The following is a 15,192-nucleotide window of genomic DNA, read 5'->3' as shown; positions in this document are numbered from 1 at the left end:
CAATACAATAAGTATTCATGAAGTCTACTCCATGTTGTCTACTGAGAAAAGGTATATGCAACGTCAATAAAATGAGGAAAAAAAACAAAGGAAAGGCTACAAGGAAATGTTTGGAAATAGGAGATTTGTACCAAAAGGTGTTTGGCAAATTAATGAGGCAATAAAGGTAGAAGGGGTTTTGTGCATTCGATTCAAAGAGTATGTGCTTTTCTACTAGACAGTGAAAAGAGGAAATAGATATTAAACCAGACTTGAATCTCATTCTCGAGTTGGTAACCAGGCATATGGTTAATTAATACCCTCAGAAATTGAGGCAAAAGTTCTGTGAGAGCATAACCTTCAAAAAACACCAAACTGGGGTGGGGGACTCCGGAAACATTTCGTTGGTCTCGAAGACCTCTTAGCCTGCAGGAAGAGAAGACAAGGTCTCAAACAAGAGGCCCGGGGCATTGATCCTACACACAAAATAAAGGGTGGAACAATAAACAGCTGGAAGCCTGGTCTTTAGGACCCGGCTAGCGACACCCGAGTGGGGTACGTCGCAGAGCATGCTGGGGATTGTAGTCGGGGACATCCCGTCGCACCGCTCACCAATCTAGCTTCGAAGGAGCCTCAATGGGGGGGCCGCAGCTCAACTGCCGCCTCCCGCTGGAGACCCGGCCGGAGATAAGGCTGGCTGCACCTTTGCAGAGTTTCGGAGTTTCCTAGAGCAACGAGGAGGGGGAGGGAGACTTCACAGTTACCCTGGAGACGCGCTCCCGCCCGCCCCTAGCTGCGGGATGCCCTAGATGTCCTTATTAGGACAAGAGACTGAAGGGGGCGGGGCCAATCCAAAGGCCGGCGGCAGGCTCCTTATAAGGCAGCGTCGGGCGGGAGGCGGGAGTTTGGAGCGTGATAGCGGGTGAAAGATCGGGGATGGGCGGGGCTTGAAAGGGCGAGTCTGGAGCCTTGGCGCTCGCCTCTCCGCTCCGTTCCGCTCCGGTTCGGCCCCCGATCTGCATCTCTCCACTTCCGGAACAACCCCTGACGGCTGCTCTAACTCACTGAGTAGACTCGGGCTCAACTGGGACCCCTGTGGATAGTTTCCATCTTAACCTCCGAGGGTCCCCCACCTCCAACGAGTCACAAAAACGGTGAAGTGTTTTCCTTTGTCCGAGCTTCTTACTCCCAGGCTGCCACCCCGAATCCAACAACGTGCACATTTCAGCCCCTCTCACATCCCCCGATGTCTGGTGGTGGTTTAGTCGCTCAGTCGTGTCCCGACTCTTGAGACCCTATGGACTGTAGCCCACCAGGCTCCTCTGTCTGTGGGATTCTCCAGGCAAGAATACTGGAGTGGGTTGCCACTTCCTTCTCCAGGGGATCTTCCTGACACCAGGGATCGAACCCAGGTCTCCTGCACTGCAGGCCGATTCTTTACCGACTGAGCTCCCGATATCTAGCACCTCCTATTTGTTCCCTTTCTACTTGCTCTCTGTCCCTATTCCCTGTCTTCCAAGCTTTGAAGGCCTTCCCTGCGTGTCCCCGGCTTCACGGCCCTCCCCCATAGCCCAGGGTGGAGGAGCCTCAGCTCAGGATAACCGTTTCCTCGAAGGGTTCTTCAGCTCCTCGAGTTACCTTTGTGTCCTCATCCCCTGTGCTGCTGCTGCTGCTAAGTCGCGTCAATCGTGTCCGACTCCGTGCGACCCCAGAGACGGCAGCCCACCAGTCTCCCCCATCCCTAGGATTCTCCAGGCTGGAGTGGGTTGCCATAAGGTCCCTCCTACAAAACTACCTGCACGCATTTGTTCCCCCACCTGTAAGGCGAGCGCGGAGAAAAAGAAAACGAGCCAGGTTGTCTACACGGTCCTCCGCTATAGCGAGCCTGAAATCACCTCGGTACGCGCCGCCCCAGCCAGACCTCCCAGCCACAGGGGGCGCTGTCCACATTGTCCCCCTCCTTCCCTGCACAAAGAGGACAACCCCTCGCTCTGGAATCTGTGGTGAGAGGAAGAGGCCGGTCAAGGCCTGGTAGAGGAGGGGCGCGTCCAAAAGGCTGGTCCTGTCTGGGAACGGCGGGAGGTTGAAAGGTGGTAGATACAGCAATCGGTACCAACCACTTAAGAGTAGTACAGGGGCGGGGAGGGCGGCAGAAGGCTGTCCTCTGGTTAATGCCCCGCGTTGGGACCACGTGATTAGAGCAGTCCCGCCCTCCTTCCCCGGAACCAGGTGTTCGAATCCCGTCTCCAGAACTAGCAGCATCTCAGTCCTACAGGCGTGAGGCGCCAGAGGAACCGCTCTGCGGCTCATGGCAGCGCCCGTCCGGCTGGGCCGGAAACGCCCGCTGCCTGTTTGCCCCAACCCTCTCTTCGTACGCTGGCTAACCGAGTGGCGGGACGAGGCAGCCAGCAGAGGGCGCCGCACGCAATTTGTGTTTCAGAAGGTGGGTTCTGGCCGGGCCGGATGGGGAACAGGTGCAGGCCGGGACGAACAGCCAGGCCCACCCTGACCCAATCCTGTACCCACTACCCCCGCCAGGCGCTGCGCTCCCTCCGGCGGTATCCACTACCCCTGCGCAGCGGCAAGGAAGCTAAGATCCTCCAGCACTTCGGAGACGGGCTTTGCCGTATGTTGGACCGGCGACTGCAGCAGCACAAAGCATCAGTTGGTGAGCGCTGGGAGGATTCGGTAATCCCCTGAGCCTCCCCCAGGTGCAGCTTTTGTACCCACCCAGGATACGTTGGCTTCATCCGTTCAAGTTCAAGTTGCTCTTTGACCTGGGGCCAGTGGCTCTTTCAGAGCCCGACTGCTCTCACCAACCACTTGAGCTGGCAGCATCCTGCCTGCTGAATTTCAGGGTCCGGGGTTGACGCTCTTTTCCTCCCACAGGTGACCATGCCCTGTATTCACGGTCCGGAACCAAGAGCCCAGCCCGGGAAAGGCCACCTGCTGAAGTCCAGGACTCTTCCATACCAGTGAGGAAGGAGCAGGGGGAGTAGAGGGGAAAGCAGGAGCACCAGGAGTAAGATTTTTCTGGCTTGGGGGACTTAGCTGTGCTGGGTCCTAATCCCACCTGGCTCTGGGCAATTTACTTTTCTCATCTGTAGGTGTGGATCGTGAAGTCGCTCAGTCGTATCTGACTCTTTGTGACCCCATGGACTGTAGCCTACCAGGCTCCTCTGTCCATGGGATTTTCCAGGCCATAGTTCTGGAGTGGATAGCCATTTCCTTCTCCAGGGGATCTTCCCAACCCAGGGATCGAACCCGGGTCTCCCGCATTGTAGACAGATGCTTTACCGTCTGAGCCACCAGGGAAATCTGACTTATAATACAGTCAGTTGAGAGTTCCATGATCAAGCCATTCAGGGGGCTAAGCCCAGTAAGTTGTTGAATTTGCTGTTGAGTCTTCTTGCCTTACCTCCTCTGTCCTGTGCTAGAACTGAGGCTGGGCCAGGTAGATTACACCCCAACCCCATCCCCTGAGACTGTCCACCGTCTCATCCCAGGTTTGGAGGAGATCATCCTGTCACGTGGCCTGTGTGACAAACTAGACAGTTACAAACTAGTTGCAAAAACTAGAGAGACAGCTGAGTGACTTGTGTTGTGCTTAGCCTTTCAGTTGTGTCAGACTCTTTGTGACCCCGTGGACTGCAGCCTGCCAGGCTCCTCTGTCCATGGGATTCTCCAGGCAAGAATACTAGAGTGGGTTGCTGTGCTGTCCTCCAGGGGGTCTTCCCAACCCAGGGATTGGAGCCAGGTCTCCCACATTGCAGGTGGATTCTTTTACCATCTGGGCCACCCCGGAAGCCTCGCTGAGTGACTTGCCCAGGGTTATTTGACCTGCTGAGATAGGACCTGAACCTCAGCTCTGCTAGCGAATCTGTCTACAACAGCTGGTTGGTTTTGGGTTCAACCCCGCCCCCCTGTACCTTTCAGGTCCCAACCCAGCTTAAAGCAGGAGGGCCTGGCAGCTATTGGCCAACTCGGCACTCGGGAGCACGTGCAGTCCTGCTGCAGCTGTACAGGGAGCACCTGGTGAGCACCTGCCAGGCTGGGAGTCGGCGGACTGAGGCAGTGGGCCTGCTGCCTGGGCACCATGTTGGTTACGTTTCTGTCTTGGTTACAGAATCCTAGCGGCCAGGGCTTCCTCACCAAGGAGGAGCTGTTGCAGAGGTGTGCCCCAAAGGTTCCCAGGGTAAGCACAGGGGCGAGAATGGAGCCAAGTGGCTCTGGATCTGCCCCTGAGTCCTCCAGAGGCTGCCCTTGGGAGAAAGCAGCAGCATGGGGCACGAGGAGTGGGCCTGTGGTAGACCTGGGAGCTCTCTAAGGGTTTCCTCCCCTATGAACAGGTGGTCTCTGGAAGTGCTCGCCCCTGGCCAGCCCTCCGTTCCCTCCTCCACAGGAACCTGGTCCTCAGGACACACCAGCCAGCTAGGTGGCGTGAACTCCTGGGGTGCGGGAGGCAGGGTGGGAGAGCAGGCATGCCATGCTGAGGGTGGCCGTGCAGTCAGAGATGTGCTTGTTGTCAGCCTGAGGAACGGCCCTGGGTAGGTCCAGGGGAAGCTGATCTGGGGGGCGAGAACTTGGCCGGAAGGAAGGAGGTTGGGGAGCCCCGGGGCTTGTTTGTAAAAGGTCGCCAAGGCGGGTGAGGCCAGCGTAGCTGGGGGGGCCAGCAGGAGAGCCTGCCAGGCATGAGTGAAAAAGGGAGATCTGTGTTCTTCTCCACCCGCCAGGTACTCACTGACCCCGCAGGGTCTGGAGCTGGCCCAGAAGCTGGCTGACTCAGAGGGCCTGAGCTTGCTGAATGTGGGCAGCAGGCCGGAGGAGCCCCCTGGGGAGGAGCCTGAAGTGCCAGAAGCGGCTTCCGCTGAGCTGTGAGAAGGAGGGAGTGAGGGGGAGAAGAGGGGAGCAGGAGGGGTCCCCGAAATGAGGCCGAGACCCCACCCTCCCTCCAGCGGCTCCAGCTGAGCTGTGGCGGCCCCGCCTTCTGTGGGTTAGGGGAACAGCAGTCCCGGCCTGGCTCCAGCCAACACCCACCTCTTCTCCCTGGTAGTAGTGCCAGTGAAGGGAGCGCCCAACAGCCCCCGCTGGAGCTGGGGCCTGGAGAGTACAGGGTGTTGTTGTGTGTGGACGTCGGCGAGACCAAGGGGTGAGCGAGGTGGGCCTGGTGAGGGAGAGAGTTGGGGGATGATGGCCAATGCTGACTTGGGCCTCCCACGTGCAACTCCAGGGCGGGCCACAGGCCAGACCTGCTCCGAGAGCTGCAGCGGCTGCACGTGACACACATGGTACGCAAGCTGCACGTCGGGGACTTCGTGTGGGTGGCCCAAGAGACCAGTCCCAGAGACCCAGGTAAGGGGTGTGGACAGGCAGGTGGAGGCCAGAGGCAGGGCATGGTAGGTGAGGGGCTGTGAGCTAACGGGATCCTTCTTGGCCTCTGGGCAGCACGACCTGCAGAGCTAGTCCTGGACCACATCGTGGAGCGAAAGCGGCTGGATGACCTGTGCAGCAGCATCATCGACGGCCGCTTCCGGGAGCAGAAGGTCCGTCACGGGGCTCACTCCCCCGCCCGCTCGGGGGCACTTCCGGGTGGTCTCCAGGCAGAGCTCCTGCAACTCCAGCCACATCCCCTCTCGAGCTGGTCCAGGGTGGCCTGAACTCAAACTCCCTTGGGCCCCTCTGGGCACACAGTAGGTGTGCAGGGTCCCTGGGTGGAGCTGAGGAGCACATTAAGGACCCCTATGGGGTCCAGCTCCTGCAGTCCAGAGTTGACAAGGCTCTCCTCTCCAGGGTGGGGCAGCAGGGGCTCTGTCTCCGGGCTGGCTGCTGGGCTGACCCCACAGTGAGGCCACACATAGGCCAAGGGAGGCTTGAGAGGGATGGGCATCACTCAGATGGTGGTGGGGCTTTCCACGGGAGAGCAGCAGTGTAAGCCAGGGTGTGGAGGCCCCTGTGAGGCAGGTGGAGAAGCTCGGGAGGATGAAGTGGCTGGCGAACTGGTGGGACCAGGATCTCGTGACGCTTTTGAGGGTGGCGTGGTGGACACCTAGTGTATGAGCATCCAGGCCTGACCTGCCCGACTCCCGTCTGCCTGCCCAGTTCCGGCTGAAGCGCTGTGGCCTGGGGCGCCGAGTGTACCTGGTGGAGGAGCATGGTTCGGCACGCAGCCTCAGCCTCCCTGAGAGCACACTGCTGCAGGCTGTCACCAACACCCAGGTGAGCCGGGAGGGCGGGCCGGGCCAGCAGGGGGCCTGCGGTCGGTGGCTCCGCTTAGGAGCCTCCGCCTCCCGTGGCTCCCCTTCCCCAGGTCATCGACGGCTTCTTTGTGAAGCGCACAGCGGACATTAAGGAGTCGGCTGCCTACCTGGCCCTGTTGACACGGGGCCTGCAGAGGCTCTACCAGGTGAGCAGACTCCGCCGGGCGCTGTCTGTTCACCACCGGCCCCTCACCTGGGTGCTGTGCTCCCGCAAGGAAGGCGAGGAGACTGAGCTCCCTGGTCTCAGGCTAGCCCCCTGAGGCCTGGGATGGGTCAAGGCCTGGCTGGTGGTGGCCCCTAGAGCTCTGGCCGGGCCTCAGTCCGCTCTTCCCTCAGGGTCACACCCTCCGCAGCCGCCCCTGGGGCACCTCTGGGGACCCTGAATCAAAGGCTGGGCCCTCCCCAAACCCGCTCTGCTCGCTCCTCACCTTCAGCGACTTCAACACGGGAGCCATGAAGAACAAGGTACCGCCTCCGCCCAGCCCCTCCTCCGCCCAGCCTCCGTCCGGCCCCCCACCACTCCTGATCCGGCATTGCCCCCACTGCAGGCCCAGTCTGTGCGGGATGTGTTTGCCAGGCAGCTCATGCAGGTGCGCGGGGTGAGCGGGGAGAAGGCAGCAGCCCTGGTGGCCCGGTACAGCAGCCCTGCCAGGTAGGTGCCCACGGAACCCCTGTCCTCTGCTGTCGCCCGCATCCCCCCTCTCAGCATGGGCATCAGCTCAACCAGTGCCTTGTGGGTGGTTGGGTGCTATGAGGGCTGGACTGACCCCGCTGACACCTGAAGGGTTCACGGAGGTCAGGTGGTGAGGAAGACAGAGCCACCCAAGACCAGACAGAATCTCGGGCACTGGGGAGGGGGAGAGACCTGGCATGTAGCAGAGAAGGCTTCCTGGAGGAGTGGGTAGACCATGAAGACTGGGCCAAGAGCAGCCGTTCTGGGAAAACACTTGCAGGAGCACGAAAGGAGGGTGAGCAGGATGGAGCAGGGCCTTGAAGGCCGGGTTCGGAAGGGCAGCCGTGGTCCTGACTCCTCCCACCCAGGCTGACCCCTTCTAGCCTGTCTCCCGTGATTCTGGCCTGAGCCACTCAGGGTGGGCTAGCAGTCAGCTGTTGTCAAGACTTAGAAAATCCAACTCCCTATCCCGCCCTCAGCTTACTGGCTGCCTATGATGCCTGCGCCACCCCGAAGGAACAGGAAATGATGCTGAGCACCATCAAGTGTGGGCCGCTGCAGAGGTGAGGGCAGGAGGCAGAGCCTGCGGGGGGTAGGTGGGCCGCCCTCGGCCGGGGCCTGACTCCTACCTGCCTCTCTCTCTGCACAGGAATCTGGGGCCCGTTCTGAGCAGGACCTTGTCACAGCTCTACTGCAGCTATGGCCCTCTGACCTGAGCTATGTATGCCGCAAGACGGATCCCCATCTTCCCAGACCACCCAGTCTTTTAAGCAGAATCTTTGGGCTACAGTAAATCTTAAGTGTTTGCATTTCTACATGTTAGAAGGGGATACCAGGCCCCAGGGGTCTTGAAAAATATCCAGGAACTGGGGAGACTGTCATGTCCAATTTTTAAAACTGAGCTCCTCGGGACCCTTGGGGTTCCCTTTCAGAGCACTGCTAGGGAGACGGAGTCAGTGAGGCATTGCAACGTTGAATCGAGTTCATGTCATCAGAGTTCTCTGATCAAATAAAATTTCCTTTGATGAGAAGTTCTGTAGCTTGGAAAAGAAAAGTTTATAAAGCGCTAACAATCCAGTGGCCTCATTTTATGGATTGGAACACTGAGACTCAGAGAGCTGCTAGGATTTCTCCAAACTGATAGTTTGAGGCCAAGCTGGGATTGAAACCCAGGGCCTCCTGGCACTGTCTAGAGCAGGATTCTTCAGCCCGCTGCAGACCAGCCAAGTCCAAGTTTCTGGGCTGGGGCCTGGAGTCTGCAGCCTCATTACCTCCTCGCTGCTTGGGTGATTCTGGTGCCCATGGTATGTAGGCCAGTCCCAGCCTTGGGGGTGCAGCTCCCAGCTCCTGTCAATGGGGCCCTTCAGCCTGGGCAGAAACACGCCCTGCCTTTAGGTAGACGTGGCCCGCCTCCCATGAGCCTGGCCTTTCCCCGCTCCGGGGTTCACTGCAGTGTGACCCCCCCCACCTCAGCCACCAGAACTCCTTCTTTCTCCCTTTATTGCCTTTCTCTCTCTACTACCCTTCACAAGAGCATCTTTCCTTTTAGCAGAACACAGTCATCCCTGAGCCCCAGGCTCCTCAGCTACAGAGAACCTCCCCTTCCCTGAGGGCCCCCCACCCGCCCCTCAGAAGGTGTAGGCCCCCACGAAGACGGTGAGTCTCAGTACAGAGCTGGCCCGGTAGCTCATGAGGGAGTTCATGGTGACCATCTCCAGGTCCAGCACGTACTCCCGGGGGCCCGTCACAGGCCGTGCGAGGACCAGCATGGCGCTGACATTGTTGATTTGCTGCAGGGTACAGTGGGGGGGGGTGGGGGGGGACACGTGGATTGCATCAATGTACGCACCAGAACCTACTCCCGCATCACCTCGCTGCCCCGCGTCTGGCACCCACAACCAGTTGGCTGCACAGTGCAGAGAGCCCTGGCCAGCCTGCAACCCCAGGCCCTCACCCAGCTCCCTGACCCCCTTGACATCTGCACCCTGCCCCAAAGAAATACCCTCCTGGTGCTCCGCCCGCCCTTTGCAGCTAGTTGTTCTTTTGTCAACCACGGTCAGCTGATGATTCAAGGCCCAGGGTGAGATTCTTGGGAACAGTAGGGCCTTTGGTGATCTGGGGCAGGTAGACTCACCTTCAAAACACTCAATTCCAGAACGAGAAAGCCAGCACTGGTACCAGACAAAGCATTATGGCCCTCACTGTGAATCACATCTGGACTGCTCCCTCCTCAGCTCCACTAGCCCAGAGCTGGAGTCTCAGGCCCCAGGCCCTGTACTAGGCCCTGCTGCCTCTCTCCCTCCAAGACCCAGCTCCACTTGCCTGCCTTCTCACACTCTGCTGCGTCTGTTACCTTCAGCCTCTCAAGCCAGCCCCTTATCCTAAGGGTGAAGCAATCCAAGCCGGATACGCAGACCAGTGCAGTGACTCAAACCCCAGCGTCTGAGTGCCTTGCTAGGACTGCGTTTAACTATCTGTAGTTTGTACCAATTTATAACACTCCTACCTTTCTACAGAAACTGACCCCTGGGGTTAGGGGTTACTTTCAGAGAAGAGGCAGGGTATGATGGCATAGTTCAGTCTTCCACTTAAGATTTCCTGGAACTCAAGTTGGGGATTATGCAAGTCACTTGAGGGGTGGGGTTAGGGAGAGCCTTACCCTAATGTAGAAGTCTCCCTGCGAGTTTCCAGCACGGATCTGAAAGGCATTGTAGGCACCAGGGTAGACAGAGGTTGCTTGGATTTGGAACACGTCCGCCGGTACGCTCCGCTCCGAGGTGATGCTCATATAGCGGTGCACGATGGATGAGGGCTGCTCCCGGCACAGGGGGTTGGAGGCCGGACAGAGACAGCGACTGGAGACCCCAAGATGGGGACACGAATGAGGTTCTAGCCCATCCCCCAAATTTGGCCCACCCCCAAAAATCAAGGATCTTCCTACTCCTGCTAGAACAGTGTGTGTGGTTTAGTCACGAAGGACTACAACTCCCATCAGCTTTCAGGACTTGCCAGTCCAAATAGGTGCCAGGCAGCCGCAGAGCTCTCTGGGAGTTGTATTTTCTCCCGTGGCCTGGCATGGCATTGACTCACTTGTCGGACACCTGGACGTAAGGCTCCACACAGCGGTTGGTGTCCACACAGCGGTAGCCCCCGTGGAAGTTGACACAAGTCTGGGCCTCAGAGCACTGGTGCGCACCCGACTCACACTCGTCAATGTCTGTGCCGGGGGAGAGGGGCTGGAACCCAGATACCAGGCCACCAGCTCCTCACACCCCCCTGCCCACTCTACCCGGGCAACCTATACCTTGGCACAGGCGCGTGGCCAGCAGCTGATAGCCCTGTGGACAGTGGCAGGAGAAGCGGCCTGGCTCGTTGACACAGCGGTACTGGCAGAGGTAACTGGAGTAGCTGCACTCATCGATATCTGGGGGAGGGTGGGGCTGAGGACAGGGCCGGGGCGGCCTCCTAGCTCCTCCCCACACGGGCTTATCCAGAGAGCCTGGCCCCAGGTTAGGCTCAGTACAAGAAGAGGCAGAAGAGAAAAACCCTGCAGCTCAGCAGGGGACAGAGGGTTCAAGAAAGGACTGCCCAGGGGACTTCCCTGGTGGTCTGGTTGTTAAGAATCAGCCTGCCAATGCAGGGGACACAAGTTCGATCCCTGGTCCAGGAACTAAGACCCCACATGCCCTAGGGCAGCTGAGCCCACGTGCCACAACACAGCTGTGCCCTTGCACCTAGAATCTGTGCTCTGAAACAAGAGAATCCATCGCAACAAGAAGCCCACGCACCAGAACTAGAGAAAGCCCTGGCACAGCAACGAAGACCCAGAGCAACCAAAAATAAATAATGTATTTTTTAAAATGCGTTTTTCAATGCGGGGGACGTGGGTTCAATTCCTGATTGGGGAACTAAGAACCCACATGCCACAGAGCAAGTAAGCCTGTGGGGCTCAACTACTGAGCCCACACACCACAGACTCAGTGCTGCCAAAAGAAAAAAAAAAAAAAGACTGCCCCACTCATAGACCTGTCTCTGCCCCGAGAGGACTGAGAATCTAGAGGTTTGGCTTTAAATCCTACTGCCCGAGTTTGAGGAACCTCTGTTTCCTTTCAGTAAGTAAGTGGATTAGGCCGGATAAGCCCTTGACGCACCCCAGACTGCTCTGGGTTTCAACACTTTGCCCGATTCCTGCAACCTACGATCTGCCCAAGCACAGTCACCTCCTGCCAACTGTGAGCAGCGCAGGCAGGAGCCAGGTTTTCTCCTCTGTGTCCTTTATGCTGCCCGGCACTGAGCCAGGCACCAGTGGGGTCTTAACTTGGCAGCAAAGCACAAAGCTTAACAGAAACAGGGTACTTGGCTAGTTGACAGAGAGAGAGAGCCCTGGCCGCACCTCACCCCAGCTATGTGACCCTGGGCAAGTCACTCAACCTCTCTTCGTTGAAGTATTTTATCTTATTCTTTGTAATTATCTCCCAAAAAAACTTGAGGGAGGTATTAATGTCAATTTGCAGAGAAGGAAAAACTCATATTTATTTCATAGGATGTGAGATAAATACTTCGGCCACCTGATGTGAAGAACCGACTCATTGGAAAAGACCCTGATGCTGGGAAAGACTGAAGGCAGGAGAGAAGGGGGTGACAGAGGATGAGATGGTTGCATGGCATCACTGGCTCAACAGACATGAGTTTGAGCAAGCTCCGGGAGACAGTGAAGGATAGGGAAGCCTGGCATGGAATTGCAAAGAGTCAGACACAACTTAATGACTGAAGAACAAGAACAGTCTCACAGGATTGTTGGCAGACTGCACAGGGCAGGTTCTCAATAAATGCTAATTCACTTTGTAAAACGTTGCTCCTTGGGACAGTATAAGGTCTTGACTGTTGTCGTTTTCTCATTTAATTCTCAAGACAACCCATTCTACAGAAGAAGAAATGGACTCAGAGAGAAAAGTGACTTGCCCTGGTCCAGGATTTGCACACATATCAGCCTGACTCCCAGGGAGGGGGTGCACCTCCATCTTTGCTCAATCTCTCTACAGAGCTTCAGTGGGGACCTAACTGCTCCCCTCCATGCCTTCCCCAGCAGGCTGCAAGTTCTGCTGGGCAGCTCTGCAAGTGCCTTGCCCCCTGCTGGGGTAGAGTACACAGGAGGGACATGGGTGCTGGGTGGATGGGACATTAGAGGCATCAATTGGAGGGCTGTGTGGCAAGAGGCTAGGCATGATACAGGCCCTGGGGAACCAGTGGAGACCAGGGGGGGACCAGTGTTGGGGGTGGAGTGCTCACCACTGCAGGAAAAGCCGTCCCGGTGCAGCTCATAGCCCTGGTGGCAGCGACATAGGAAGGTCCCATAGGAGTTGAAGCAGCGCTGCTCACACGGAGCCCCCATGTCACATTCGTTCACATCTGGGGGTGCCAGGAATACGGGGGAGGGGTGAAAACCAAGGAGCAGCCCAGAGCCCCCACTGCACCTGGGCTGATCAGGAAAGGAGTTCCCCCGCCCCACAGCCCTCTGCCCAGGACCCCAAGTCTGGCCCAGCCCAGCCTCACCCACACAGGAGCGGTTGTTGGGCCCCAGCTGGAAGCCCGGCTCACACTGGCAGCGAAAGGAGCCAGGCAGGTTCACGCAGCGGTGCTGGCAGTAGCGGTACCGACACTCGTCTATATCTGGGATGCAGGCAGGGGAAGGACAGAGGAGGGCAGAAGTCAGGTGCCATCCAAGCCAGCTGGGACCCTGCCTCATCACCCACCGTCTTGCCTGAGTCTGGGGGCCTGGGCCAGGCCAGATCAGGCAGGACTCATACACTACACGCATACAGCTCTGTCTGGTGGCTCAGGCAGAGGTGGCAGGGAGCGGGAGTGAAACCTGGGGGTGGGTTGGAATGGGGGTCAGCGCTGGGGTGAAAGCCAGGCCACAGGCCCAGACTCACCCACACACTCGGGCCCGATCTTGCGATAGCCATCGGGACAGGTACACTGGTAGGAGCCAGGCAGGTTATGGCACTCCTGGCTGGGGCGGCAGTCGTGCAGGGCCTGGGCACACTCGTCCACGTCTGCAAGACACACTGCTCAGCCCCTGCCTGGGAGCCCGTGCACCACCCAACATGACAAGACTCCTCCACGTGGGAGGACACAGGTTGGGTACCACTCAACTGAGTGTGTGGGTGACTGACACCCCCAAAACAGGAACATGTGGACCCATCGCCCAACAGCACAAATAAGAGTTTACTAGCCTGGAGCTAAAGAGAAAGGCACCCCTAAGCTGGGAGACCCCAAGTCAGGGATACATAGGACAAAGCCCTGCCCATACTCCCAGGGGCACTGACTCCAGGGCCTTTCTCCAAGGTCCATGCCTCCCAGGAGTGGGGTCCAGACCCAGAAGGGCCAGAGCAGAGGCCAAGGGGCAGAGCTCTTGCACGCCATCTGCAGCAGTCAAGGTGCGGGGGGCTGGGCAGAGGGACGGGCACAGGAACTGGGACCACCAGTGGCAGGTAAGGACCTGGGCAAGGGTCTGGATGTTATTCCAGTGCCCTGAGGAGGCTTTTGAGCAAGGGAGGAACATGAGGTATGAGTTTTTAAAAGGCAATTCTAGACACCTGTTAGAAAGATTGGCAGCCTACTCACCTACGCAGCGCTCTTGCTCATCGGGCTCATAGCCCGGGAGGCAGGGGTGGGGATGTTCAGCAGGGGGCACAGGTGGTGGGGGTCCCTCTCCGTGAAGATCATTGATGACAGCAGCCGAGCGGGGCAGGCACAGGTAGCCCCCGTAATGGTTGATACATTTCATTTCCCCCTTGCAGGCCTCAGGAATGGTCAGGCACTCATTTACATCTGCAGAGAGGGGCCTGCTGGGCACAGCCAGTCTCCAAGGGTGGACCATGGAGGGCAGGGGAGGCAGGAGTCCAGCTCAGCCTGCTCTAAGCTGTGTGATCCGGCAGGGCCTTCCCTCTCTACTCCACAAGCTAAGGCTGCCTGCCCCGGACCCCTTCCTGGGGCCTTCCAGGGCTGATGGTGGGGCAGCTGTTCCCCCTGTCACCCCCATTCTCTTGCCCACAAGAGGGTCTCTATCCCTCCCTGAAGCCTCGGCCCTGACTCAACCTAAGAGTAATGTGCAGGCCTCCTGACCGCGCCCCCGCCTCGCACTGCTCGCCCAGGGCCGTGATGGTGCAGAGCAAGATAGCAGAGTGATTAGATGAGGTGTCCAGGAACCAGTCCTGTGGTCAGTGCCCTGTTGGTCTCTGGACTCTAGGGGCTGGGTTGGGTGAGGGTGCCCTGGGTTTCTCTGAGGGGGAGGGACCTGGATGGCTTCTCCACCTCGAGCCAAGCTGGCCCCCTGAGAACCAGAGCAGGCGACATACGGCCAGGCAGAGCGGAGTAAGGGACAGCCACAGGGCTCCTGCAGCAGCTCTAGGAGCTGGGCTTTGTGATTCCCTTTCCGGTTCTCTGGGACAGGTCGGCCCCCAAGCATACTCACCCCTGCAGTGCTGGCTGTCAGGGTCCCACTCATAGCCATCTGTGCATTCCTACAAGGGGAACCAGAGGTGGCCAGTGGTCACCCCTGGTCCCCTCTAACTGACCAGGCCGAGACCAAGGCCCAAGCCAGGCCACCCTCCTGGCCTGCTCCAGACAATGGCCCCAGCTGCTCCACCAACCAAAGGAGGGCACAATCTTCCCCAGCAGCAGCCACCCCAGGATCCTGGCCTTGGTGTCCCTGCCCAACCCAGCCCAGGCCAGCGGCCCCACTGTCCCCACCGTGTAGCTGTCGGGCTCCTCGGAATCCTGGGGAGACGCTGCCCCCAAGAGCAACAGCAGCAGCGCCCAGAGCAGTAGAGACCCGGGGAGGCAGGAGGCGAAGGGGAGCATCCTGGGGCTGGGAGGTGGTGGGCAGGGGTCAGGGCGCCTCTGCCACAGCAACCCCCAAACCCTGTGCCAGGACTCTGAGCCCCAGCCCCTGCCGCCTCCCGTCCGGGACCGCGCTTGGGGCCCCGGAGCCTCCCTGGGCCGAGGGCCCACTCCTCGCGCGGGCCGGGGTTCAGGGCCCACTCGCCTGGGGCCGCCCCGCCCCCGCCCCGTCCCCCTGTGGCTCCGGCCGGGGAGCGCGGGCCTCTCGGCTCCTTGCTGACGCCGACTCGGCCTAGACTTCTGGCTCGCGCCCTCCCCCCATGGACGGCCACTTACTTGGGCCCGCGACGGCCCCGCGGCCCGCGGCTCCGGCGGCTCGGCTGGCTTCGGCAGTGCCTGCGGCAGACGGACAAGCGGACGGCGCAGCTCCCTGGACGC

At 59.1% G+C, this 15,192-nt stretch overlaps 2 protein-coding genes across 3 annotated transcripts; one reads left to right on the top strand and one right to left on the bottom strand.

Moving 5' to 3' along the window:
* The first annotated feature begins 2,065 nt into the window (after positions 1-2,065).
* On the top strand, positions 2,066-7,840 carry MUS81 (MUS81 structure-specific endonuclease subunit). 2 transcript variants are annotated; one of them, XM_068977246.1, is made up of 16 exons: positions 2,066-2,422; positions 2,518-2,647; positions 2,869-2,954; positions 3,916-4,014; positions 4,106-4,174; positions 4,329-4,414; positions 4,713-4,853; positions 5,036-5,128; positions 5,210-5,331; positions 5,425-5,522; positions 6,079-6,195; positions 6,287-6,382; positions 6,573-6,701; positions 6,785-6,888; positions 7,389-7,472; positions 7,559-7,840. In XM_068977246.1, the coding sequence occupies exons 1-16, from the start codon at positions 2,288-2,290 to the stop codon at positions 7,623-7,625; spliced, it is 1,656 nt and encodes a 551-aa protein (XP_068833347.1). In that variant the 5' UTR covers positions 2,066-2,287; the 3' UTR covers positions 7,626-7,840. The 2 variants fall into 2 exon arrangements, with proteins under 2 accessions (XP_068833347.1, XP_068833346.1); XM_068977245.1 differs by having other exon boundaries at positions 5,033-5,128.
* A 125-nt stretch (positions 7,841-7,965) lies between these two features.
* EFEMP2 (EGF containing fibulin extracellular matrix protein 2) lies at positions 7,966-15,192 on the bottom strand. Its single transcript, XM_068977121.1, has 11 exons — positions 15,091-15,192; positions 14,665-14,782; positions 14,387-14,435; positions 13,537-13,743; positions 12,843-12,965; positions 12,463-12,579; positions 12,199-12,318; positions 10,214-10,333; positions 10,000-10,126; positions 9,569-9,764; positions 7,966-8,699 (listed from the first exon to the last, which is right to left on the bottom strand). The coding sequence occupies exons 2-11, from the start codon at positions 14,773-14,775 to the stop codon at positions 8,538-8,540; spliced, it is 1,332 nt and encodes a 443-aa protein (XP_068833222.1). The 5' UTR covers positions 14,776-14,782; positions 15,091-15,192; the 3' UTR covers positions 7,966-8,537.

This window comes from Capricornis sumatraensis, chromosome 8 (genome assembly GCF_032405125.1).
Source record: "Capricornis sumatraensis isolate serow.1 chromosome 8, serow.2, whole genome shotgun sequence".
NCBI classification, from domain to species: domain Eukaryota; kingdom Metazoa; phylum Chordata; class Mammalia; order Artiodactyla; family Bovidae; genus Capricornis; species Capricornis sumatraensis.
This window is presented reverse-complemented; position numbering and strand designations above follow the sequence as displayed.